This window comes from Urocitellus parryii, chromosome 10 (assembly GCF_045843805.1).
Source record: "Urocitellus parryii isolate mUroPar1 chromosome 10, mUroPar1.hap1, whole genome shotgun sequence".
In the NCBI taxonomy this organism is placed as follows: Eukaryota; Metazoa; Chordata; class Mammalia; order Rodentia; family Sciuridae; genus Urocitellus; species Urocitellus parryii.
This window is the reverse complement of record NC_135540.1, coordinates 117,355,790-117,381,175: the sequence shown is the minus strand read 5'-3', so window position 1 is coordinate 117,381,175 and position 25,386 is coordinate 117,355,790. Positions and strand designations below refer to the sequence as shown.

General features: G+C 35.6%; 1 protein-coding gene across 1 annotated transcript in view; it reads left to right on the top strand.

The window, feature by feature from the left end:
- The window catches only part of Dthd1 (death domain containing 1), a 60,778-nt gene that overhangs the window by 19,755 nt on the left and 15,637 nt on the right, over positions 1 to 25,386 (top strand). The window contains exons 6-8 of the mRNA XM_026387469.2: positions 5,310 to 5,474; positions 8,503 to 8,792; positions 16,221 to 16,465. Of these exons, the coding sequence (XP_026243254.2) occupies positions 5,310 to 5,474; positions 8,503 to 8,792; positions 16,221 to 16,465 (700 nt within the window). The remainder of the gene's footprint in view (positions 1 to 5,309; positions 5,475 to 8,502; positions 8,793 to 16,220; positions 16,466 to 25,386) is intronic.

The window sequence follows — 25,386 nt, the reverse complement described above, 5'->3', positions numbered from 1 at the left end:
TACTTAAGAATATAAAGTTGTGAATTGAAATGTCAAAGGAAATTTTAATTTTTCTTTAAATCAAAGAGAAACAACATTTGAAAAGTTCTTAGTAGTATCTATTTCTACTTGTTAAGATAAAGTATTGAGATGACTTGGAGCAAAAAAATTTTTTGTCATGGGAAAAACTTTTGAATGTTCTTTGTATGGTATTAGCGCATTTGTGGAAAGATAGGAAAGGTAAAACAGGGCACTCTTGGACTTGAGAAAGTACACTTGAGATATATATATATATATATATATATATCAAGTGTTTTATATATATATATATATATATATATAGTTTTATATATATATATATATATATATATATATAAAGTTTTTTTATATATATATATAAAGTTTTGTCTACATAACACCTTATTTTTGGGAATTGTACTACAATTTCTAGAAAATGCCCTTTCTGTCCATGTGGGTACAATGGTGACTTCCATGTTTATCCATGTCACTACTTACAATTAAACACTTGGCCCCAAATAGGCTGTTCACAATTCCCTAATGTTTGAAAGTTTGATGTGGTCTTGGACCCAGAAATAGCAAGGTCAGTTTCCTGGGTAGTCAAATTCAGATACAGTTTCTACTGTATAAAAAATTTCTCACTATTAACTGAGAGAAAAAAAAATGGAAAGATGCAGAGGTAAAAAATAAGTAGATAGGGATGATGTTTGACAGATAAATAGATAAAAAATGTGCAATATGTATAGATAAATATAGACATATCTATATCTATATAGATATGCCTATCTCTATCTCTGTCTATATATCTAGAGACCAAATTTTGTGTGAAATAAGTCAGACTCAGAAAAGTAGTATGTTTTCTCTCATACATGGAACCTAAAAAAGTAAACAAAATAGACAAATAAAAAGGGAGACCAGTAGGGTAGAAGGGGACTTAGGGAGACGGACAAAAGAGGGTGAGGGTGTATGGTGAGTGAAATTAATCAAATTATGTTTTTAATGTATGCATAAATATACCACAGTGAAACCCACTATAGTGTATAATTAATATGCTCCAATAAAATAATTTAAAATGCTCATTTAAAAATAAAACAAATCCATTTCAACAAAAAGAAAAAAAGATGATTTTGAAATCAAATACAGCTTTTCTCTGAAATCTTCAATATTTGTCTATATTTGCTCCATTAACAAACAGGTATTATTTTAATTGATTCATTTTTATAATTGGGTACAATTGTTTTGGGTTTCTATTACTTTCCTAAAAGAATCTTAACAGTGACACTGACTTTATCTACATACTTCTTGGTGCATGGGGCTTTTTATCCCTGGGAATGATGGGTAAATGTGCAGAGTGGAAACAGCTTCTTGAAAAAGAAGGGATGGAAGTCATTGCTACCTTTTTCTGTGAGGGGTAACATTACTGAAACATTTCTGTTGGATTGAGGTGGATATTCAGAAGTCAGCTAGCAAAAAAAAAAAAAAAATGGCTTAAAGGAGAAGGGAATTTGAATGCCTGACCTACGTGTGTCAATAGGTAGGCCATGAACAAAAAACATGGGGACTTTCTAGCACCACGCACACTCCTTTGGAATAAGGACTGTGTGTGCAGGTTGGGGACCAGAGTCAGTGGGCTCACTAAGATACAGTGGGTACTTAAGCTCAGGGTGGGATAACTGAATTAAATATAAGCATAATAATGAGAAAAGAGTTGTCTTATAGTTTCTTTTTAATTCTTGAAAAACTACTGTTAGAGTAGTGACCTGGGCTGGTACAATAGTGGAGCAGTGTGGCATCACATCCCACGAATCTTCTGCTCTCACCAGCAGTGAGACAGCAACACAGCCAAGCATAAGAGAAGGAAGACCATGCAAAAGACAGCTGACTGCCTAGATTATGCCGCCTGTGTTCTCTGCAAGATGACTGGACTAATGGCACCTTGGACTAAAACCCTGAAGGTTCATGAGCCTTAGTCAGAAGTGATAGTTGAATCAAGAAAGAACTTTTCTCTTAGTGTTATGATAGGGACTGGTCATTTGAATTGATATCCAAAGGTTATATATTAGTTACAAATGTTGAAATTAGGATGCATGGTTTGACACAGAATATAGTTACTATTTTATAAGCCAAATAAAAAACCAGGTAGAAAAAGACTGCTAGACATCCATTAAAATATTGTAGCATTTGGCTCTAGGCAATGTAACTAGGTGTACTTTTCTTTTTCCATTTACTTTTCTATTTTAAAATAGTTGTATAATCAACATGTATAACCTAGAATGGGAAAAAAATTAATTTTTTGAGTGTAGCATGCCATTTAAAATCAGTACTTTAATAGCTAAATTATAGTTTTCTGAGAAAAAGTTAATGACATTTACATTTAAATGACTATGCATTATGCATACCACAAAGGAAATATTCTGAAAGTAAAATATGATATGTGAATTTTGATGATATGATTGCTTGCCAAATTATGCATCATACTATTTTTTTCACAAATAAAGAAACATGTGCATTTTAATCAGTATTCTCTATGAGCATGGTTCTGTCAGTGTACCTTTTGGCCAGGATAAAGTCTGGTCATTATTGAATTAACAAATTGATTTAATAAGGGTTTGCTATATTTTATGCAACTATGATGACATCATAGTTAGGTTTTGTGGATCCTTAAAAGTACCATTCATTGTCAGACAATAATAGCTGTCAAATTTAAAATATATATATTGTTAGTTGTAGGTGGACACAATATTATTATTATTATTATTATTATTATTATTTTGTGGTGCTGAAGATTGAACTCAGTGCCTCACACATGCTAGGCGAGTGCTCTACCACTGAGCTACAATCCCAGTCCCCTAAATTTATTCCTGAGAACAGTTTTTAGTGGCAGAAAAGCAAATTGAAAATGTTTAAGTGAAAAGGAAAATTTTTGGTCTATATAAATAAAACGTCTATGGCTACATTTATCTTTATAATTTTTTTAATCAAGAAGATCCTCTTTTCTTCTTTTTTCTTCTTCTGTTTCTCTTCCTCTCCTTCTTTTCTTTCTCCTCCTCCTCTTTCTTCTGTCTTGGCTGTGCCAACTCAGTCTCTGACTTGCCTACCCCTTATGCTGGCAATGTGGCTCTACTACATATTTAGAGCTACTGTTCATGGAAAAGAGCATAGTTCTTTTCTCCATGTATATGCATAAAAGCCCATGGCTTAATTCTCATTCCGAATCTGATATAAATCCAACTCTGAAAATTTCACTGAAACAAGAAGGAAGATATAGTGCAGATTAGCCTAGGTTATGTTAGAATGACAAAACTAACAAACCCAAGGATTTGTAACAATAGTCTTTATGTGTCACCTATACTGTGTGGCCATCAGAGGTAGGCTGCCTCTCAAAACGTTCTCACTCTAGGATGTAGGCAGATGGAGCAAGTACTGGTTGATTGCTGTTATAGTGGTAGAAGAAAGACTTTTGGATGGATCCATTAGCAACAAAATGCATGGACTCAAAGTGACACATCTATCTTTCATGTACAATTAATTATCCAGAACTAGACACATGGTTCCACTGAACCACAGGGGCCAGGACATGCTGGGAATGTTTCTATTCCCTTTTGAGTTGTAGCACATTTTCCATATCATGTCCTATGAACAAGGAGAAATTGGATATTTGGTGAACAGCACTGATGAATGCCAATTATACTCACTCCAGGATCTGGGGATGGGGTCATCTCATCACACTCGGGAGCCTATAGTCTCCCACAGAAAAATTTAAACTATTGGCAGAAAAAAAAAAGTGAATAGTTGCTTCCAGAAAAAAAAAAAGTCAACATTATACTTAATTAACTCAATTTATGGTAAATGACCAAGGTTCTTATTGAGTCAACCTTCCTGTGTGAATAAATTAACTACCAGGGCTTAAAATTTTACCATCTCTGTGGTTATAATCCAACAGCCAAGAGCTAAATATTTTTACCCTACTCTTGATTTTAATTTGATTTATCTCCTGAAATAACCAATAAAGATTTTTCAAGGTGGATATTTTAAATCTTGTGCAATTAGTAGTCGCTAGGTAATAGGACAGCTAAATCTGTTAAACTATGGTGGATTTAAGTCTATAACCCCAAAATAGATGTGGGATTCACACTTGTATCTTCATTCTTGTACATAGCTAGAATGTTTCTATTCCCTTTTGAGTTGTAGCACATTTTCCACCTAAGACACTCAGCATCAAGGACTTTCCTTCTTTTAGCTTTGAGGAACAGATAACCTCTCAAATGAATTCAAGAAAAAAATTATTATAATGCCACAATAGTTAAGCTCTAATTTTCCCATCTTGAGAATTTTTGCATCTCATTAATCTTCTACTTTCTTTTGTAGCATCTATTTTCCTCTCTTAAATCTATTAATTTCCATCTCCAGGGCACTACAGCTGAAGGAAGGTGGCAAGTTACATTCTCTGAGCTTCTTAACTTAATTCCAAAGAAAGAGAATCAAACTGGCTGACTGTTAGAAATTGATCTACTGTTAAACCACTTCTGGTTGGTGAGAAGTATCATGAGGCATTTACAACTGCTCCTTTCAGGACCTTTGTTTGGCAGGTTATGTGAGAAGGAAAATTATGCAAGAAAGCTAACTGACTATGCTTGATTAGATTGAGGGTATTAATACTACTTCTTATACTCACTACAGTTATAAGTGATTTATAATTATACAAGTATCACTTAAACCTAAGATGTAGGTAATACAATTATTCTCATGTTATAGACAGGAAAACTGGCATATAGTCATACCAAATAAATTCCCATGGCCATTTGTGAATAAGAGGCAAAGCCACTGAGGAGTTGAAACTGGGAAGTTCTGTAACAGAATCCGTGGTGCTACGTGTTAGACTACTCTTGGCTATTATAAAACATTTGGTTTATATCAGGAAGTTCATTAATGATTTCAAGAGTTCCCTTTTACCTCTTTTGCCAGTGGTAAAATGTTTCTCATTCTCAAAATCTCATTTTTAAAATCAGCATTTTCACTTTGCAAGCTTCCCTGAGCATTTCACATCTGCTCCTAAACCACTATATACCTTCCTTTAATTACCACACAGATCACCTTGTAATCAGATAATCTTTTGATACCATGTGCTTAGGTAGGCAAGTGCTGTATCTACTTATCTTTGTCTTCCTGGTGTCTGGTGTAATTACAGGCACATAACATATACTTAATGGATTATTATTGAATTATTCACTAGATAAAGAATGAATGAATGCATTATATATGGTGTACGTTAAGTAAAATTTACCAATTTCTCTTCTGCTGCCTTTATATAGGACAAAAAGTGCTTCCACAAGAAAACTTGGGAACAATACCTGTGAATCTTTGAAATTACTGGGATACAGAAGCCAAGACACTGGTTGGTTTGGGCTTGATGATGTTGTGGTGAGAACCATCCAGAGTGGCTTGATATCATTTGAATTGCATGAACATTTAGAGAGGTAATATAGTACTAAATGATTGGAGTTGATTTTCTCTCCTGATGGTCTATCTTTGATGTTTGTGGAAATCCAATCACAGGATTGGATTTTAATTCCTCAAATAAGAATATAAAATCCCTTTTAAGATCTGCTTAAAATATAAACTAGAATTGACATGAATATGCTGTTTGTAATTTCTTTCATGATAGTTTAAAACAAGTGCTTTTGGAAACCACTCATAACTTAGATTTTGTTTTATAGGTTTCTTTCAACTCCAGAATACTTTTAAAATAGCATCTTCGTTTCTGAAATTCACGGGGATAATAATTAACTGTTCATATCTATGCTCATCTCATAACTATGTATAGATGAACTGAATTGGATATTTCAGTGCCCTCATTTTGCCTTCTCATTTCCATGTTTTCTAGACGGTCCATTACGAGGAGCATTTGAATCAGTTTTAAGGTTCATGAGGAGTAGATACTCATGAAGAGAGGGCAATCACCATCTCTAAAGATAGCCTTTATTTTATAATGAAAACTTTACATCTACAATTATCTTGGATCAAAATTCTGTAGAAAAAAATTCTAAAAGTGCAATTTATTTACTGAGGAGCCTCTTAGGCCAGTCTTGTAAGGAAATGAAAGGAGGTAGAGCCAGGGAGGAAGATAGGAAAACTCTGGTTCCAGCTGAAGTCTTTCCCCAGCTGATACCTCAGGGGGGCTCTGGAGTACTAGGGAGCTTGGCTCTGTGCCCTCACATCAGTCAGTCCTTGTCTGTGGGAGAAGGCTTCTCTGAATTAGGGGGTCCTGGAGGGCAACTTCTGGAAATGAACTGAGAAATGACTGGTCTAACCCAGGGTTATGAGTCTGTATGAGTTTTCTAGTGCTGCTGTAACAAAATACCACATTCTGGATGACTTGAAACCCAGAAATTTATTGTTTCACAGTTCTAGTGACTGGGATTCCAAAACCAAAATATTAGTAGGGTTTTTTTTTTCCTTCTGAGCACTGTGAGGTTTTTATTGTCTTATAGATAGGAATATTCTTGTTCACATGGTGTTCTCTCTGTATGCCTTCCTGTGTTGAAAGATCCCCTTTTTGTGACACCATTTATATTGGGCTAGGGTCCACCCTAATGATCTTGCCTTAACTTGATTACCTCTGTAAAGACCCTTTCTCCAATTAAATTCACATTTTAAGCTAACTCTGGGTTAGTATTGCAACTTACAGATTTGAGGGTGGGGCACAATTCAACCCATAACAGAATTCATCATAAAAATTCTTACCACACAGGGGCTGGGGCTGTAGCTCAGTGGTAGAGCACCTACCTTGCACGTGTGAGGCACTGGGTTCCATCCTCAGTACCTCATAAAAAGATTAATAAGTAAATAAAGATATTGTATCCATCTACAACTACAAAAGTATTAAAGATACTTACCACACAGAGATAGAGATGAATATTTCAGTTCCCACTTTATTATGGTATATATATCTGCATAAGGAGTAAATAGTTTATCTTAAAAGTATCTCTCTTCTATATTTTGAAGTAATACTTTGGTAATTCTAGTTAAAATATACTCATGCTTTGCTTAAAGACAGGCTATGTTCTGAGAATTGCATAAGTAGGTAGTTGTGGTATGATGTGAACGTCAGCATGTACTGAAACAACCTGTGTGGTATTGAGTACATCAGACCTAAGGCTGTGTGCTGTAGCTGACAAACCTGTAAATCATGTTAATGTGCTAAATAAATACTATGGGCAATCTTGACACAAGAGTGTTTGTGTATCTAAACAGAAAAGGTACAGTACAAAAACAGTATAAAGATCAAAAATGGTAAACTTATATAGGGTGCTTATCATGCATAGAGCTTGCAGGACTGGAAGTTGCTCTGTGTGAGTCAGTGAGGGTGTGGTGAGTGAATGAGAGAGCTAGGATCATATACTTTACACTTAGGCTGCACTAAATTGACAAAATAAATAAATAAATAAGTAAATTAATTAATTAAATTAAAAACTTCATTAATACATTAATTTGCTTACTATAACTATTTTTGCTTTATAAACTTTTAAAGTTTTTAGACTTTTGACTCTTTTGTAATAACACTTAAAGCACAAACACATTGTACAACTTAAAAAATATTTTCTTTTGTTATAGCTTTAATCTCTAAGCTTTTTCCTACTTTTAAAATTTGAATTAAAATGTTTTTTTTTAAAAAAACTTTTGTTAAAAACTAAGATGCAAACACACATATTAGCCTTAATCTACACAGGGTCAGGGTCATTAGTATCTGACTTCCAACTTGGCATCATGTCCCCCTGGAAGCTCTTCAGGGACAATAAAATATTTGGAGCTGTCATCTCCTATAAGACAATGCCTTCTTGAATACCCCAAAGGAACCTGCCTGAATCTGGTTTATTGTTAACGTCTTTTATATAAATAAAATAAAATCACTCTTAAGTGCCAATAGAAAGTGCATTATAGAAATATATAAACCAGTGACATACTCATGTATCCTCATTATCAACTATTATGTAAATTCACATATTGTATGTGCTATACTTTCGTATGACTGTAAATGTGGTAGGTTCGTCTACACTAGTATCACCAAAAACACGTAAGTAATGTATTACATAATAACGTTAAGATGTTTGTGATATCACTGGGTGATGGAAATTTTTAGGTCCATTATGATCTTATGGGACCACAGTCATATATATGGTTACCATCAACCGAAACATTATGTGACTCGTTATTGTATGACTTAAGCTATGATGTCATGTTTAGAGCTGAGCCTGTATGACTTCTCTATTTAAGATCATGTTTTAGAATTTAGTTAGATCTGAGCTCATGTCTTGACTGCCAAAGATTTCACTAAAGTCACTCATGACTGTAACTGGATTGTCATCAGCACATCTGCTTTTAAGGAGAGTTTGGATGATAAGGGCTTTTTTTTTTTTTTTAAAGATATTGATCTATTACTAGGTATTGGTGATGTTTGTGAGGCTGCATTTCCCCCTGTGGTCTTGTCCCTCTTCTTCTGTGCAGGTTCATTGTACTTCACCTCTCTTCCACTGTGGACAAGAGCCATTTGGTTTCTTTTGTAAAGTCTTTGGAGGATGCCTTGCTCAGCACCACTGCTTGCGTAGTTTTGTCGCACCAGAAGGACAATCCACACCGAGTGGTTGTTTTAGTGGTGCCTTCTAAAGATTTAAACCAGACACTTAAGGACTTGCTCTTAGAAGGATTTGGAGGACTTCCAGAGTCATCTCGTCATTTCCAAGTAAGAGAAGGAGAACAACTGCTTTTAAGGTTTACTGGAAACATATTTGGTTCAAGTAAGTATAGAGAATTCTCTTTAAGTCTTCTATTGTCTTCAAGCCACAAATTTCAGAAGGAGTTCCTTAAACTAGAATCACCAAGGAAACCTTCAGAGAATCGAGGGAGGTTTGCAGGAAGAAGGAAGAGAAAAAGATATACTTCTTCCTTTCCAGTCTCCTCTCTCCTCAGAGGACGCCTCTTCTTTTTTTTAGAGCTAGATTCTAAGTGATATTCTTTTTTTTAAAATAATGTTTTAGTTGTCAGTGGACTTTATTTTTATTTATGCATATGTGGTGCTAAGAATCGAACCCAGTGCCTCACCATGCTAAGCAAGCACTCTATTATTAAACCACAAACCCAGTCCCCTAAGTGACATTTTTTTTAGAAAGGGTCTTCTCCAAGATGAATCTCCCAGTCCCAAGCTAGGGTCTTCTACTTCCTGAGTAGCTCCCTCCATGCTCCTTTCTTAACTCTTGCCACATGCCATCTCTTTCCATATGTAACTATGATTTGTTAAAAAACATGAATCATAGTGGTCCCTGACTTATGATGGTTTGAATTAAAATTTTAGTCTCATCATGGTAAAAAAGTTATATGCATTCAGTAGAAACTGAATTTGGAATTTTGAGTGTTGATCTTTTCCTGGGATAGTGATATATCCTGTGACACGTCCTCTACTTGTGGTGCTAGGCAGTGAGCTGCAGCTCCCTGTTGGCCACTGGATTGTCATACTCTGTAGTGCACTGTCACTAAGCTATGGAGTTTGGTAAGTTAAATATATTTAATGCATTTTTGATTTACGATACTTTAAACTTATGATGGGTTTATAGGAAAGTAGACCCATCATAAGTCCAGTACCATCTGTATATTACTGCTCTGATGAAAACATTTATTATTAGTAGTAGTAGTAGTAGCAGTAGTAGTAGTAGTAGGTATTGAACCCAGTGGCACTTAAACACTGAGCCACATCCCTAGCCCTTTTATTTTTTATTTTGAGGTAGGGTCTCAGTAAGTTGCTTACGGCCTTGCTAAGTTGCTGAGGCTGGCTTTGAACTTAGAAACTTCCTGACTCGGCTTCCTGAACCAATGGGATAACAAGCATGCCCCACCATGCCCAGCTAAATCCTTATTATTACTCTCTACTGTAACTACAATAATATCCAAGCTTTTTAACATGCCTTAGAAGGAATTAAGTTTGGAGTCAGTGAATTATCAGAGAAATGCAAATCAAAACCACCCTAAGATACCATCTCACTCCAGTAAGAATGGCAGCCATTATGAAGTCAAACAACAATAAGTGTTGGCGAGGATGTGGGGAAAAGGGTACACTTGTACACTGCTGGTGGAACTGCAAAATGGTGAGGCCAATTTGGAAAGCAGTATGGAGATTCCTGGGAAAGCTGGGAATGGAACCACCATTTGACCCAGCTATAGCCCTTCTCAGACTATTCCCTGAGGACCTTAAAAGAGTGCACTATAGGGATACGGCCACATCAATGATTATAGCGGCACAATTCACAATAGCTAGACTGTGGAACCAACCTAGATGCCCTTCAATAGATGAATGGATAAAAAAAATGTGGCATCTATATACAATGGAGTATTATGCAGCACTAAGAAATGACAAAATCATAGAATTTGGAGGGAAATGGATGGCATTAGAGCAGATTATGCTAAGTGAAGCTAGCCAAGCCCTGAAAAACAAATGCCAAATGTCTCCTTTGATATAAAGAGAGCAACTAAGAACAAAACAGGAAGGAAGAGCATGAGGAAAAGACTAACTGTAAACAAAGACAAATGGGGGGAGAGAAAGGGAGAGAGAAGGGAAAGGATATGCAAATGCTAGGAGACCTTCAATGATACACAAAAGTATAAGAGGTTATGATGGGCAAGGGGGAGAGGGGAAAAAAGGGAGAGAATTGAACAACAGCAGAGGAGGCAGAGAGGGAAGGTGGGAGGGGAGGGGAGGGGGGATAGTAGAGGTTAGGAAAGGTAGCAGATCAAGACAGTCACTAATATGCCATTATGTAAAAATGTGAGTATGTAACAGATGTGATTCTGCTATCTGTATTTGGGGTAGAAATGGGAGTTCAAAACCCAATAGAGTCAAATGTATGAAAGATGATTTATCAAGAGCTCTGTAATGTTTGGAACAATCAATAATAAAAAAATAATAATAATAAAAAAAATAAATGTGCAGATAGAACTATATTCCAGTGTAATGACATTATTGGTTGTTCCATATATTTTATTTTATATATTTAAAGGATGACTCTCAGAAAGAATCTACAGGTTACACTAAACTTCAAAAGGATCTGTGGCACAAGATAGCTTAAAAACCTCAGATTCAGATGATACAAACTGCTAACCTCCCATCCCCATATTGATGTAGTGTTATTTTTTTTGTTCACATTATCAATCTTATCATAATTTAAAATTTCTTATCTATCGGTTTACATTCAGTTTATATAACCATACTGTGTTCTTTGCTGGAACAGAATATCATGAGGCAATGACCATGTCTGTCTTGCCTTATAACTTCTGAACCTGATACATAGTGCCTGGTATGTCAACAGCTTTCAATAATTGTATAGAGAAATATTTTTTTTTCTCTAATTCAGGAAATGACATCAGACCCCAATGGGTCTTTGCTGCTTTAAAAAATAACTGGGCTAGAGATGTAGCTCAATGGTAGGGCATTTGCCTACATGCCCAGGCTTTATCTCTGAGCTCCTGATAAAAACTTATTGCATGAATGATAAGTATATCAGAAAAGGGGAAAGGAAAGAAGAAGAGGTAGAGAGTGAAGGGTAGCAAAAAAATCCTTTGTACTCAGCTTTCAGAGCAGAAACCACCATGTCCAAGTAGGGAAATCTCTCTAATGAAAGATAGTCAAAAACCAGAAGTGCCCCACCCAAATAATGATGCAAATGATTTTCCTGCAATACTTGGAACAGCAGCTGTGTTTACACGCTGCTCTAAACAGGAGTTGGTTACTGTTGTTCTCATAGGCAGGGAAACTGAGTGTCCTATTGTCTGCAATGGAGTCTGGGATGCATGCTAGATTAAGAGTGTGTGAGGTCAGCAGGTCCATGTACAATTCTTTCACATAGGTGAAGTCAAGGAGCTTATCTTCACTCAAAGAAAGTGAGTCAGGCAGGATGCCAGGATCTTTTCTACTTTGCTTTTCTTAGAAATCATGCTCAGACCTGAAACCTTACTGGACTTTTCTCTGCCTAAGAGGAACAAGAACTTCAGTAAAGAATACATATCTATCCTTCCATCAGAGCCTGGGGTAGTCTGAGAATCTCAAAGTGATGAAGCCAGAGGATCTTTGCCTGGAGGGCTCTCCTTCTCTTCCATCCCAATCCCTTCACCCTCAATTCTTTCCCACTTTATCTCTGTATCTCACCTCAATGGTCATGTTTAAAGATGTCTCCCCATCCTCCCTGAGTATATCAGTCCTTTCTGTTTTCAGAGTCTTATTTTACTTCTGAAGACCTTCACTTCTTCTTTTATGTCCCTTGTCACAATTTTCTATCTACTCATTTGATGGTCAATGCCGTTTTCTCTGATGGCAGTCCTATGGGCAAAGGGGCTATTCTGCTGGTGCACACCATTCAGTCCCCAGAACCTAGGATAGTGCCTGGCATCCAGAAAGGGCCTCAGTGAGTATGTGTTGGAAGAAACAGAGACAAAAGCTTGTGGAAAGATTTGACTTTATAGTGCTAAGAATGGTTCAAAGTATTTAAAACATTAGTTAACAAATTTAGATGACTATCCTTTAAGAAATGCCCACATTTCTCTTTCCACTTATGAATAATACAGATGAATCATTTGAGTTAGATTTATGTCTATGCTTCAAGGATAAAAGCTAGATAGATGCTTTCTGTGGTTTGGTATTGGTCTTTCTCATTCTGGACAGAGCTACAGGCTGCTTTCTTTTCCTGGGTTGGAGAGTCAGTTCAGCACTTAGACTTTCTGTTGCATTGCACTCAAGCTCCGAGTGCACAGAAAACCCAGAAAATGCTGGGAAGTGCTTTTGCAAGGTTTTATATAGTGACACCTTAGCAACACCCCTAACAACTAGGGAATGCTCTGTGGAGGTCTGTGTCTCCTAAAGTTGCCCTAAATACCTTTTGACCCAGGAAAGTCATTTACCTAGACATGGGTAAGATGCTTAAATAACTATCCTTTTACATATTTACCAAGTATTCTCTGCCCTCATATAAATTATAGCCTAATGGGGAGATATAGAGAAGAAGTAAATAAATGAATAAAACGTACTGCTTAACATGGCTGAAAAGTGTGTTCTGGAAGAATAGAGTAGGGAAAGGATAAAGGGAGTCCTGGAAGAGTTGCAGTGTTGCAATTTTACATAGTCATCAGGGGAGACTCTGAGAAAACAGCATTTACACAAAGACCCTAAGCAGGTGAGAGAGTAAGCTGTCATCCGGTCTCAGGAGAATTTGTCCCCAGCACAAGGTTTGTAACTGCAGGTGAGCGGAGGCAGAAATGTGCCTTGTGTATTTGAAGCCCATTAGGGCCTGGCATGGCTGGATCAGAGGGAGTGAGGAGAGATTGCAGGAAGTGAGGTGAGGATTGATAATGCCCTGAAGGCCCTTGAAAGAACCTTGACTTTTATATTAAGTGAAGTGGGGATCTACCAAGGATTTTCAACAAAGGAGTGGCATGATTTGAGGGAGATTATGGCTGAGTAAGGTAAGGGGTAGACACAAAGAGGTCAGTTAAGGAGCCACTGCAGTTAACTGAGCAAGTAAACTGAAGCTTAGAGGAAGAGGTCATAGAGGATGGCTTAGATTATAGAAATAGCTGAGCTAAGGCTCTCATTAGGATTTTTTGGGGTTTCCCTTATTGCTAGCCCTTTTGTTTCCTCATCTGACTTTTCTAAGTGAAAGCATATATTTCTATGTTTGCAACTTTCTATAACATCAATGAAAAGCATTCAATTTCCATTATTAACAAGAAAATATATTGCCATAAGAAAATATATTGCCATGAGAAACATCTAATCAGTTGCAAAATAGAAGTGAATTTTGCTTAATATGACAAGTATTTATTGACCAGCTGGTACTTCAGGGTTCTACAAGGTTCTATGTACTTTGTATGTTGAAAAGGAGAAAATGATTCTCAAAAAGTCAACTAGTGGTAGATTTCAGGCTTTGGATATGCAACAAATAATTCTCATTTTTTTCTTCTACTCTAATGTGTCAGAAAAGGAAGAAAAATATGGAATAGTGAAATTTCTTCATACTATTTGTCCTTTTTTGCAGTGTTATACAACGATGAAACTCTAGATTTTAAAAATTTCCATGATGCTTTCTAATATTAGATCATTCTATTTATTGCTAGTAAACACTAATAATTTCATCCTGGTTTTATATGTAAATGTGATTTTTAGAGATTACTGATCTTTTAAAAACTGGTGATTAGAAGTATATACTTTAAGATCTGAATCGAAACAATATAGCTATGACTCATTTTAAATTCTTGTATCCTGTATATAAATAATTCCTTATGAATAATTGTGCACCTGGCAAGGAATATAATGTCTCTTAAAGGAAGGAAGGAGAAATCTACCAAGCAAGATTTTATTCAGATCAAAGTAATAATATTTTTCTTGATAGTACTTGAGTGGCAGGAAATAGAAGTCAACCAGCTATTACTTGAGTGATTTATGACTTAGTGTATTTACACTATATACTTAATGGAAAAAATAATTGAAAATTTCATTTAATTACTCCCTATAAAGAATAAAATTCTTTATTCTTTAAAGAAAACTATTTTTCCAGTTTTTACTTTTTAATGACAATCATTATGTATATTAATCACCCAGATAATTTATCTTATTTAAAAAACCAAAGTAAAACTCTTTTAAGAAACAACCCTGGCTGGTCATTCCTTTTTTAGAAATCTGTTTTGTTCACATCGCCAGTTTGCCCCTCAAATACAGACTTGTGCAAAGCTATCTATCTTTGCTTTCCCTAACCTACATATATTCTGGTTCTAGATTTAACTGTGCTTTAGAATTTCACCAAAATGGCATCTAGCAGTCACAACAGGAGAAGGACAGAGGTGTCTTCTCCTCTATCACTGAATTCTTCTTTTATTGGGCAAAATGAAAGAAAGGTCTTCTGTGAGAGCTCTGGGTAATCAACTATATTATGGCCAACAAAAGAAGTTCCAACCCAGATATTAAAGCTTCATCTTGACATTCTTAACAAAAAAAAAAAATGTAAGGGTTGATTTTTAAGCATTCATATGAAAATAATAGAAGCCTGCTTCTTATTGTTTGCTGGTTTTGCTACAGTTTATTCAGCACTTAGTTTGTGCTAGGCCCTTTGACAATCATTATATATATTTTCTCATTTCACTCCAGAATTATCCTACGAGAGATAAGTTTATTTTTCCTGTTTTAAAGAAAAGGCAGTTAAGACACAAGAAACTCAGAGGCATAAAGAACTTTGACCAACAGTGTAGTGTAGACTAATGGTGGGGGCTGGACTTGACTCCAGATCTCTATGTCTAAAACATGTTATTTTATCTGCCATATTATAGCTTCCTATATATTTTGCAAAAGGTAATAAAGTTATCTTGGGGAATAGCAATGTCCCTTTTGCTGTTGCAATATCAGTGTAAAATATCCACATCGACATGGTAAAACTCCCATAAGTGAAAGGTTATGTTCAGAAACATGGCAGTGTTTTCACTGAGGAGTTGAGAATTCTTACATAGTTTATTGTTTTAGGAGCATCCACTACTTTTTTTTTGTTTGTTTTTACAAATTTCTTACAAATTTTTCAACACAAATCCCAAACTATCCCACTTGGAAGTTCTAAAATAGCATGGTCCATTCTGAAAACAAGAAAAAGTTTTATATCTGTGCTATTCAGTGAAGTAGCCACTTAAACATGTGTTGCTACTGAGCATTTTAAATGTGGTGAGGAGTGGAATTTGAAACTTTCTTTAATTTTAATTAATTTTCCTTTCAACCTGAATAGCCACAGTTATAGGAGAGTACAGTACTAGAAAGTCTATTGTGAGGCTATGATAATGTACAACACAGTATGAACAAGATAAAGGACAAAGGTAATTCTTGAGACTGAAGATAATTTTCTAAATACTGAAAGAGCTGAATATTTCTAATAGCTCCTTGCTATAGCAAAAGGGGAAAAAACAAAAAAGAAAAGATTTTTAAATCTAGAAATAGCCAGAAAGAACCTCACCCACCAACAAATGAAACATTCTTCTAGTGATAATCTGTTCTTAACCGATTGTTGGTTTTCCAAGTTATGTTTGACAAGATGCAATAATACAACAAGAAACTTTAATTATATGTAGAAATTGGATGAATATTTGGGCTTTAAAAATTAAGACAAAGTGATATATCTTAATGGTAATGAATGCATTTTACTTCCATTTAGGCAATGGGAAGGATTATGGAAAAGAATATCAACTTATTTTTCACTTGCAAAGAAAACCCAGGCTGGAACTCCAAATCAAAGAGGTGGATGAATTTGGAAACTACAGCTGTCCCCATTATAAGGGAACCATTGTATTTTATAAAGTACCTAAGGAAAAGATAGTTCCCAACCTGGACCAATCTCTCATACTTAATGAAAATCATTATGAGTTGCCAATTTGCAAATTACCATTGAAATTGCCAAAGGTGAGTTATTGTACTTTCCTGAATGCTGTATTTTGTTAATTCTTTGTAATTCTCTATCACAGTCAGTTCTGCAGGCAAATGAATATACAAGTTTTTTAAAAAAAAAATAAGAATAAATCTCAAACAGAAGGAGTAGGTAGGCCCAATGTTAGAATGGTAAAATATATATTAGGATTGATTTTTTCATATCAGTTTTTCTAACAGAGCAATTCAAATTAATCTGTTCCTCATAGTATGTTGTTAATGACTATGGAAATAATATTATTCATTTTCTGTAACTACATCTGACTAGCTGGGGAATTGTTTATGAAAACATTGAATACATTTAGGAATGTATCACTTTAAGGAAAAATTACATTGATTGGGAAATGGAATCAAAATATTTTCACTGAGTCTTAATAAATTCTATATGTTTATTTTGTTAGTTAATTACTCCTATGTAATCTTGTTACTGTTATCAGAAAGTGGGGTTGAATTATTTATTCAAACACATCAAACAAGTAAATACATTATATTTATTCAAACATCCAACATACAAATATATGCGTTTTCTTTATTTGTATACAATTTATTTATGACAGTGTATTTACACTATATACTTAACAGGAAATATAATTAAAAATTTTATTTGATTACTCCCTATAAAGAATAAAATTCTTTATTCTTTAAAGAAAACTATTTTTCCAGTTTTTATTTTTTATGTCATAAATAGCTGAAATGTTTTCCACAGATAGATAGTCCTACTTGTAAATGAACCAGTAAAATAAGTAACTAATTAATGAATATTTTTGAAATTTTTTTTGGATACAATATCTTTATTTATTTATTTATTTTTATGTGGTGCTGAGTATCAAACCCCATGCCTCACATGTGTGAGGCAAGCACTCTGCCACTGAGCTATAATCCCAGCCCCTAACTAATGAATATTTTTAATTGAGTTTCTGGAACAAGGAATATACTAGGCATTATTATAAATACAAAGCTATAGAAAATAATATATGACCTAAAGCTGGTTGTCTCAAATGGTAGCTACTAGCTACATGTGACTATCATCAACCACTTGAAATATGGCTATTCTGAAGTGAAATGTGCTGTAAGAGTAAGAAAAGCACCAAGTTTTAGACTTAGTAAAAAAAAAAACTCATTTAAAAATTACTTCCTATTGATTACGTGATAAAATTTATTATTTTGGTTATATCAAGTTATATATGTGTTATTAAAATAGATTCCATTTATTTACTTTTTTAATGTGACTCAAATTGCACTTATACGGGGCAGAATTATTTGATGTTAATTTGCAACCCAACTGAGCATGCAAAATATGTATACAAACTTACATAAAAGTTCCTTGTTATACTAATGTATAAGCAATGCATTAGCAGTTGTTCACAGGTGGGAAATAGCTTCTCTGGAGGCTAGAAGTTTTGTAGTGATTATGGCATTTTATCGGAACCTTGAAATTTGTTAAGAAATTTAATATGAAAAAAAGCAAGTCAGGGTGAAGGAAATTCATACTTCATGTGAATACCATCATGGTTTCAAATATGCCAAAGGTCTTTCAAATGCTTTACATGCATTCTATCATTAAATCTTCAAGAAAATCCTATGAGGCATTTTCATTGTTCTCATTTTATAAGAAGTTGAAATAGAAAATTTTTAGGCAAATTGTCCAGGATCCTGTAGCTAAGTCAATGGCAGAGCTTACCATTCAAACCCAGGAAATCTTCTTTACCTGGATTTCACAATCATGCTGTTGCCTCCTTAGCAGATAAAGGTACAGATAAAGGTATTATCTCAGTCAAGTTTACAGGACAGAGTTGAGGGCTTCTAGATTCATCCTTGAAGTTATGTGACAATACAGTATACCATGCTTTAGTTTGGAGATGATGTTAGAAATATTTAACAAATGATATGATATGGACACCAACCAACCAAATTGAAACCAACCAGGGAAACAGGCTTCTAGAAACATTAACTTCTTATGTCCTGGTTTGAAAGAGATCTTGGGGTTCCTGCAAGGCATGTTAGGATGGCAGAGCCAATTGAAAAGCATATTATTCATAATTGTATAGCTATATAAGTGTATACCCATGATCAGTTTTCTTGCTATGAGTTTTCATTTGCATATAGGGCACTATTTACTCTGATAGACACAATGCTGGCTCTTTCTTTTTTTGGAAATTTTATAGTTGATGTGCTTATTTATTTTGGCTTTATTTTTAGTTGACATAATAATTGTACATATTGGGTTGGGGATGTAATTTAGTTGTAGAGAATATTCTTAGCATGTGTAAGACTTTGGCTACAATTTTTCAGCACAAAAAAAGCATATGTATTTTGTGTGTTATAGCATGATGTTTTGATATAGGTATACAATATGTAATGATCAAATTAGGCTAATTAGCATATCCATCATCTCAAATATTTATCTTTTCAAAATGGCTAGAAAAGAGGATTTTGACTTTTGTAGGTGGTCCTTTTCATTCAGATTTCCGCTCACATTTTTGTTATCTTTATTCTTCACCTTCTTATCCAAAGTCACTCTTTAACCTGTAATTCTCTTTAGATTTATTTCCTGAAGCTCATTCGTAAGTGGAATGATTAGATTTATAATTTGCTCACATATTTTCTGTCTGCTTTTGTTCCCTGAGAAAGCAAAGTCTATGAGTGAAGGACCTGGTCTGTCCTTCCCCATGGTCGATCTCTCCATCAGTGATGAGAACTGTGCATGGGCAATTCAAGAAATAGTCATTGAAAGGACTATTCCAATTATTTCTGTCAGTAATTTGGAACCTGTTTGTACAAACCCTCCACTGGAAGGCTAATGAGTTGACTGGATCAACATAAAGATTTGGAGTGGAGAAGTATATTAGAGCTGCTCTGGAGACAGCTCCACTGGCCCTAGGTCTTCCAGAAAGCTCTATGTTCCATTTCCATGGGATGTTTAGAGGGAGACATGACTGGGGCTGGAATTCTCTGGCAGATAGTGTTCAAGGCCTTACTGCGATGATGGCAGACAATTTAAAGAAAGGCCCCAATGTTAAGAGAGAACTGTCTCAAAGTCCAAAACTGTGATACCAATTCATCTCTCAGTTATCTGTGTTTTCTCTTTGGCTTATCTGACTTCATGAATTAGCCAAGCTAGAGAATTAGCTGACGTAGCCAAGCTAGTCAATTTAGGGGTATATATAGATTTTCTTTGATGAAAGTCTTATGAGTGATGTGCCAGGGAATTTTCACTAGTCTTTTCTCTGTTTGATTCTGGCACACCACTCCCCACCCACTTGCCTGGGTAATTCCTATCGGCCCTCCCTTACACCTCTTCTTAAGTGTGACCTCTCCTGGGATTTCCCCTCTGTTTTTATTTTTATGTGGTGCCAGGGATTGAACCCAGTGTCTCACGAATGCTAGGCAAGCGCCCTACCACTGAGCCATAACCCCAGCGGGATTTCCCCTCTGTACCAGGTTAGGTGTTGCTGGTACATGCAGCCACAGCATTCTATAATTCCTCTGTCATTTTAGTTACTGTGTTTCATTATAAATCATATGCTTGTTTTCTTCCTAATGGACTAGAGTTTCTCAGGCTTTTTAAATTTTTTTTTTTATTGACTTCCTTGGAAGTCATCTTAGACTTTGTATTCTCTAATGACCTCTCTCCATGAAAATTTAATACCAAGGAAATACTGTGTATCTGATTATATACTTGATGTGCATCCATGCTTTAAACATTAAGAGTAAGTTTCTTCTTGTTATCACCCAGAACAAAGTTTCTTTAAGAGTGTCCACCTTCACAGTTGAGCAGGTGTGCATGGATAGTAAAGATCCACACCTGGTCCTGCTCCACTTTGCATAGTGTGTACCTGATGAATATTTGTGAATGACAAGATGAATGTGCTAATTTCTGCCAGTCTTCAAAGTATCCAACCTTGAAATTGATAATCTTGAAACTATATTGGCACATTTAAAAGTAGTACATTTTCAACATCTGCTACTTCTCCTAGATGAATCCACTGCTGATATGCCATCTGTACTTTCCTTTTCTCCCAGATGGGTTTGCACAGGGCTTTCCAGATTCACTCCCTCAGCCCTTTCTTGTGCCCAAAGTGTTCACAAAAAAAAAAAAAAAAAAAAAGGTTTGTCAGAGTTGAGAAAGAATTTGTGGCTGTGGAAACTTTTTTTTTCCTGTTTTATAGTTAGCATACCTAAATAGGAATTGAAACTATGACCTTTATTTTTGTGAGAACAGACTTCTACAAAGTTCAGGATTGAAAACCCCTAACTCAGCTAAGCAATATTAGAATGTACAATTTTTTAGGAAATGGAGCTAGCCTTATTATAGCACCTTGCGAAAGATGAACACAGCTTTATCTATACATTTGTACATGTAGCATAAATTAGGTGAAGGTATTTATCAAAACTAAAAGTTCTTTATAACAGAAGAAAAATAGTTAATATTTTTTTTCAGTATAAATGCTGTTGTTTAACTTTTCCATAAATAAAAAAAGATATCAAAGTGTTAAACATAGAGCAAATTCAATTCAACACCCCCCTTTTTTTTCCAAAACTATCCAACTTGAAAAGATGCTTGTATATAAACTTTCACCCCAAACAAGGCAATCTCTGTAACTTGGTAAAGATCTGGAGTACTGATGAGATTGTTTACGGAGTAAATACAGGTTCAAGTTATCTTTTGTCTGTAAGTTCAAAGTTTTAAGAAAAGAAGATGGGGATACAGCTCTGTTGGTAGAGTGCTTGTCTAACATGTACAAGGCCCTGGGTTCAATCCCCAGCACAACTAAACAAACACAGAAACAAACTCTAAGGAAAGTTGAGAAATAAGCATCTCAAAGATATTATTGTAGGTCATTAGGCAATAATATTTTTTTGCCCAGAAAAAACTTTTACTTATTATTACACTTTTATTTATTAGTCTATAAAAGTAGTTAATTTGTATATGTATACACACACACACACACACACACACACACATTAGCACACACATAATTACAAGGTGTGATGTCAATGTGCCGTTTGATGCCCAAAAGAATTGAAGGCACTTTCTAGGCTTTTGCTTTATGCTTGTGAGGATATGTGTCTTTACTGGTTCAGTTTCCATATTTCATTTATTCATATATTAATTCATTCATTAAACACTAAATCCCATGACCCTATCATTCAGTGTTGTTGCTGTGTGTATGACCTTCTACCCCTCTTCTGTAGTCTTTCAAAGGGTAGAGTTACCCTTGAAGCCATCAGTCACATCATTACCTGCTCTGCTTCAAACACTAAAATGACACCCAGTTTCACTTGGAATACAATCCCGTACATCCATGGGGATGTGCTCCAAGGTCCTCAGTCTTAGAATATATCCTGGGTGTTTGGCATATTTTAGATGCTCAATAACTTTTTTGAATGATCGAATGAGTTCACAAATAGAGCTTGCATTTTAAATACCAAAAGTGTGGGGAGAAAAGTAAGAAGTACTGTGGAAGAAAATAAGGTAGCATCAAGAGATGGACAGAATTTGAGGTGGCATAGCCAGGAAAGACCCACCAGTGATGACAAACAGTGGCCAGAAGCCCCTCTGCCTGCGTGGCTGGGAGAGCTTCTGGCAGAGTGAGGGACACTGCAGGTACCTAGGCTCTGTGAAAGAAAGACTGCAGGGAAGGCCACCATAGCTAGTGTACACGTGTGGTGATGCCAGGAGATTTGGAAGAGAGACAGGGTCTTGGTGAAACTTCATATGCTTTTCTGAAAATGCTCATGTCAGCCTTGGATGTGAAAATACATGGCTTCAGAGAACAATTTGCCTCGTTGGTCTTTTCTAAATTGCTTCTCAGTCTCCTTTTAGAAGTGTTGAAGAAAATTCAGTTAATAGTGTGTATATTTGTAATTTGGTAGAAACAAAGCAAGTTAAAAAAAAAACACTTCAAAACTTTTTTAGGTGGAAGGAAGTGGGAAGAGTGTTTTTTTTTGTTTGTTTGTTTGTGTATGTGCTTCTGAATAGGTCAGACGGGTTACTGTGACATTAGTGTCACCTTGTGTTGTGGCCGCCTTTTACTCTTCCCACCTGCTTCTGACGGTTTTGCTTTGAAGGAAGGAAGGGGTTCAGAGCCAATGGCTGTTGTCTCTCTGAGGCCGGGAGTTTCCCAGGAAGAGCTAAACTACAGATTTACGTAAGCCATCTCTTGACCCAGGTTTTGCTTAGTTGAACTTCCTTTTTTTTTTTTTTTTTTAAATAACTGAACTCATGACTTGTCATTTTTAGTAAATCCTGACACTGCTCCAACATTTACATTTTTCACTGCATTAAATAACATGTTGTGTCAAAGAGAGGAAAAGTGCAGATTCAGTTTGTTAGAACCGCCACTTTCTCACGATTTTGGACTTTCTTTACCATCTCCCTGCCTGGCTAGGCATGGTTTCTTTCTTTAATTTTTCTAACAATGTGAAATACTAAAGTGATCTTGACTAAATGAGGTGAGGCTGAGGTATGAGAAATGTCTACAACTGCAGACTATTCAGCTTTACTTCAGCTTTTAAGCTGCAATAAGTTTACAAAGTTATATTGGAATTCAAGAATAAAATAGACTTACTGTCTTACTGGTTGTTATTAAGAAAATGATTAGAAAAAGCACATGCATTTTTTAAACCCCATAAAAGAAATCAGGGGTGTTTTGTTTTGTGGTTCCTTTTGTTTTTGTAGGAATGGTTAACTTAAGGCAATTTTTAAAAAGTTTTCTGTAACTTAGTTTCATGCTTTCCACATTACAGGGAATTCTATTTATGAGTAAGGGGCTTCATACCCCACTATCAATAGGAGAAAGTCACTAGAGTCTTAGTAAATAGAAGTATTATATTTATATTAATTTTTTTTTCTCTGAAAGTTTTTCAAACCTTCCCTCTCTTTCCAGTGTCTTAATTCTGACTTTTCTTGCCTCTCCCTTGACATGGCTTATACTTCTGGTCTTATGTGCCTGTAAGCCATCAGAATGAGCTTCAGAGAAAGATACAGTTGTACCCCTGTCACTAAGAGATATGGGAGAAAGATGAATAAAGCTAGTTTATTCAGAAACAGGATCTGGAAAGTGTTTTTGTTCACCAATTTAATCAGAGGAAATTCTTTCTTTTCTCCTTCTCCTATTCCTTCCTCTTCCCCTGTCTCTCCCTTCTTTCCTTCCTCCTCCTCTCTCCCCTGTTCCTCTTTCTTTAACTTGCAACCCTTGTTCATCAAAGGGGAGAGTTTGTCTCATTTGAGGACAGAATAGCTAAATCCGAAATTGAATACTTGGTTGTCCTGTAGCTTTCAATAATTCTTCTTCATCTTCTTTTTCTTCTTCTTCTTTCTTCTTCTTCTTCTTCTTCTTCTTCTTCTTCTTCTTCTTCTTCTTCTTCTTCTCCTTCTCCTTCTCCTTCTCCTTCTTCTTCTTCTTCTTCTTCTTCTTCTTCTTTTTCTTCTTCACAGGGATTAAACCCAGAGACACTTAACCATTGAGTCACATCCCCAGATCCTTTTTATATTTTATTTAGCAATAGAGTCTCACTGAATTGCTTAGGGCCTCACTAAGTTGCTGATGCTAGATTTGAACTTGCTATCCTCCAGCCTCAGCCTCCCAAGCCATTGGGATTACAGGCATGTGCCACTCTGCCCGGCCGGCTTCAATAATTCTTTTACAAAGGAAATTCTTGCCTAAGAAAATTCAATAAGTAAAAGAGTAACTGGCATTTTTGCATTTATACTCTTAAAATTCAACTTTTAAAAAGTAAAAAGTAACATTTACTAATTCAAGCAATTTTCTAACTATGTTTTTTTCCCTGCAGATACACCAGTCAGCTTATTAATTAGCAAATACTAATAAGGGCCTAACATATATAAGATACCTTATAGGACTTAAAATATAATAGTAATAAGTGTCAAAGTTCTAGCTTTTAAGGAAATTGCAGTTCAGTTCAGGAAGTAAAACATAAATACTTTAAAAATTGTAAAACAATGCAAGAGATAAATAATAAGCAAATACAATATAACAGTACTGAAAGACAGGAACTGGTGATTATCAAAGAACAGCCAAAATAACAAGTGAGAAGGGAACAATTTTGGAGGACTGAGGTGACCTGGGGGTGCTTCACATAGCAAGATGGATTTAAGGATGCTTAGGACCTGGAGAGGATGACGGAGAGACAGTGAGTTCCACACAGGAGGGGCGATAGGAGCAGAAACTGAAGCAGAAAAGTACAAGGTGTGTTCAAGAAGGGATCATGAATATACCTGTGGGGTCAGAGTGGAAGATTTGGCAAGGTCATACTGAAAATAAGTTTGGAAAAGATCATGGAGGGCTTTGAATGCCTCATTTAGGTCGACCAAATGATTGCAACTGTTATAAACAGGGCCTTCTGTCAAAGTTCATCCAGAGAATGTGATCAATTTTATGACCTGAAAAACACAAGCCAGGCAGACATTCAAACCAGAGACCCTTATCATATGACTAAGCAAATGAATCACTCATCGATTGGTATTCTTGGAATGGCTATCATTGAGGATGAAGATGTGGGTATTTAGTTTATGATTAAGTTCATCTCTCTCTTAGTAATGAGAAGTCATTGGAAAATTTTAGCAAGAAGAGTCATCAAGTTTGTTTTTAGTATCACTCTCTCGCCATTAGAAAAAGATGAGTTTAGTAATGGTAAATGAGAGAGCTACTAAAGAGTCCATGGAAGAGATGGTGAGGGCTTGATGTAGATGGAGGCAGTAAGGGTGGCAGGAAGAGAACAGAGTTGGAGAGATTTGGAATTTGGGACCAATAGGCATTGGTGGCAGAGTGAATGTGTATGGGGCTGGGAAGTGCATGGACCATGGGGGAGAGAGGGAGTTGTGGAGGGGGTCTCTCTGGGACCCTGGTCTGAGTTATTGTTTTGTGGTATAA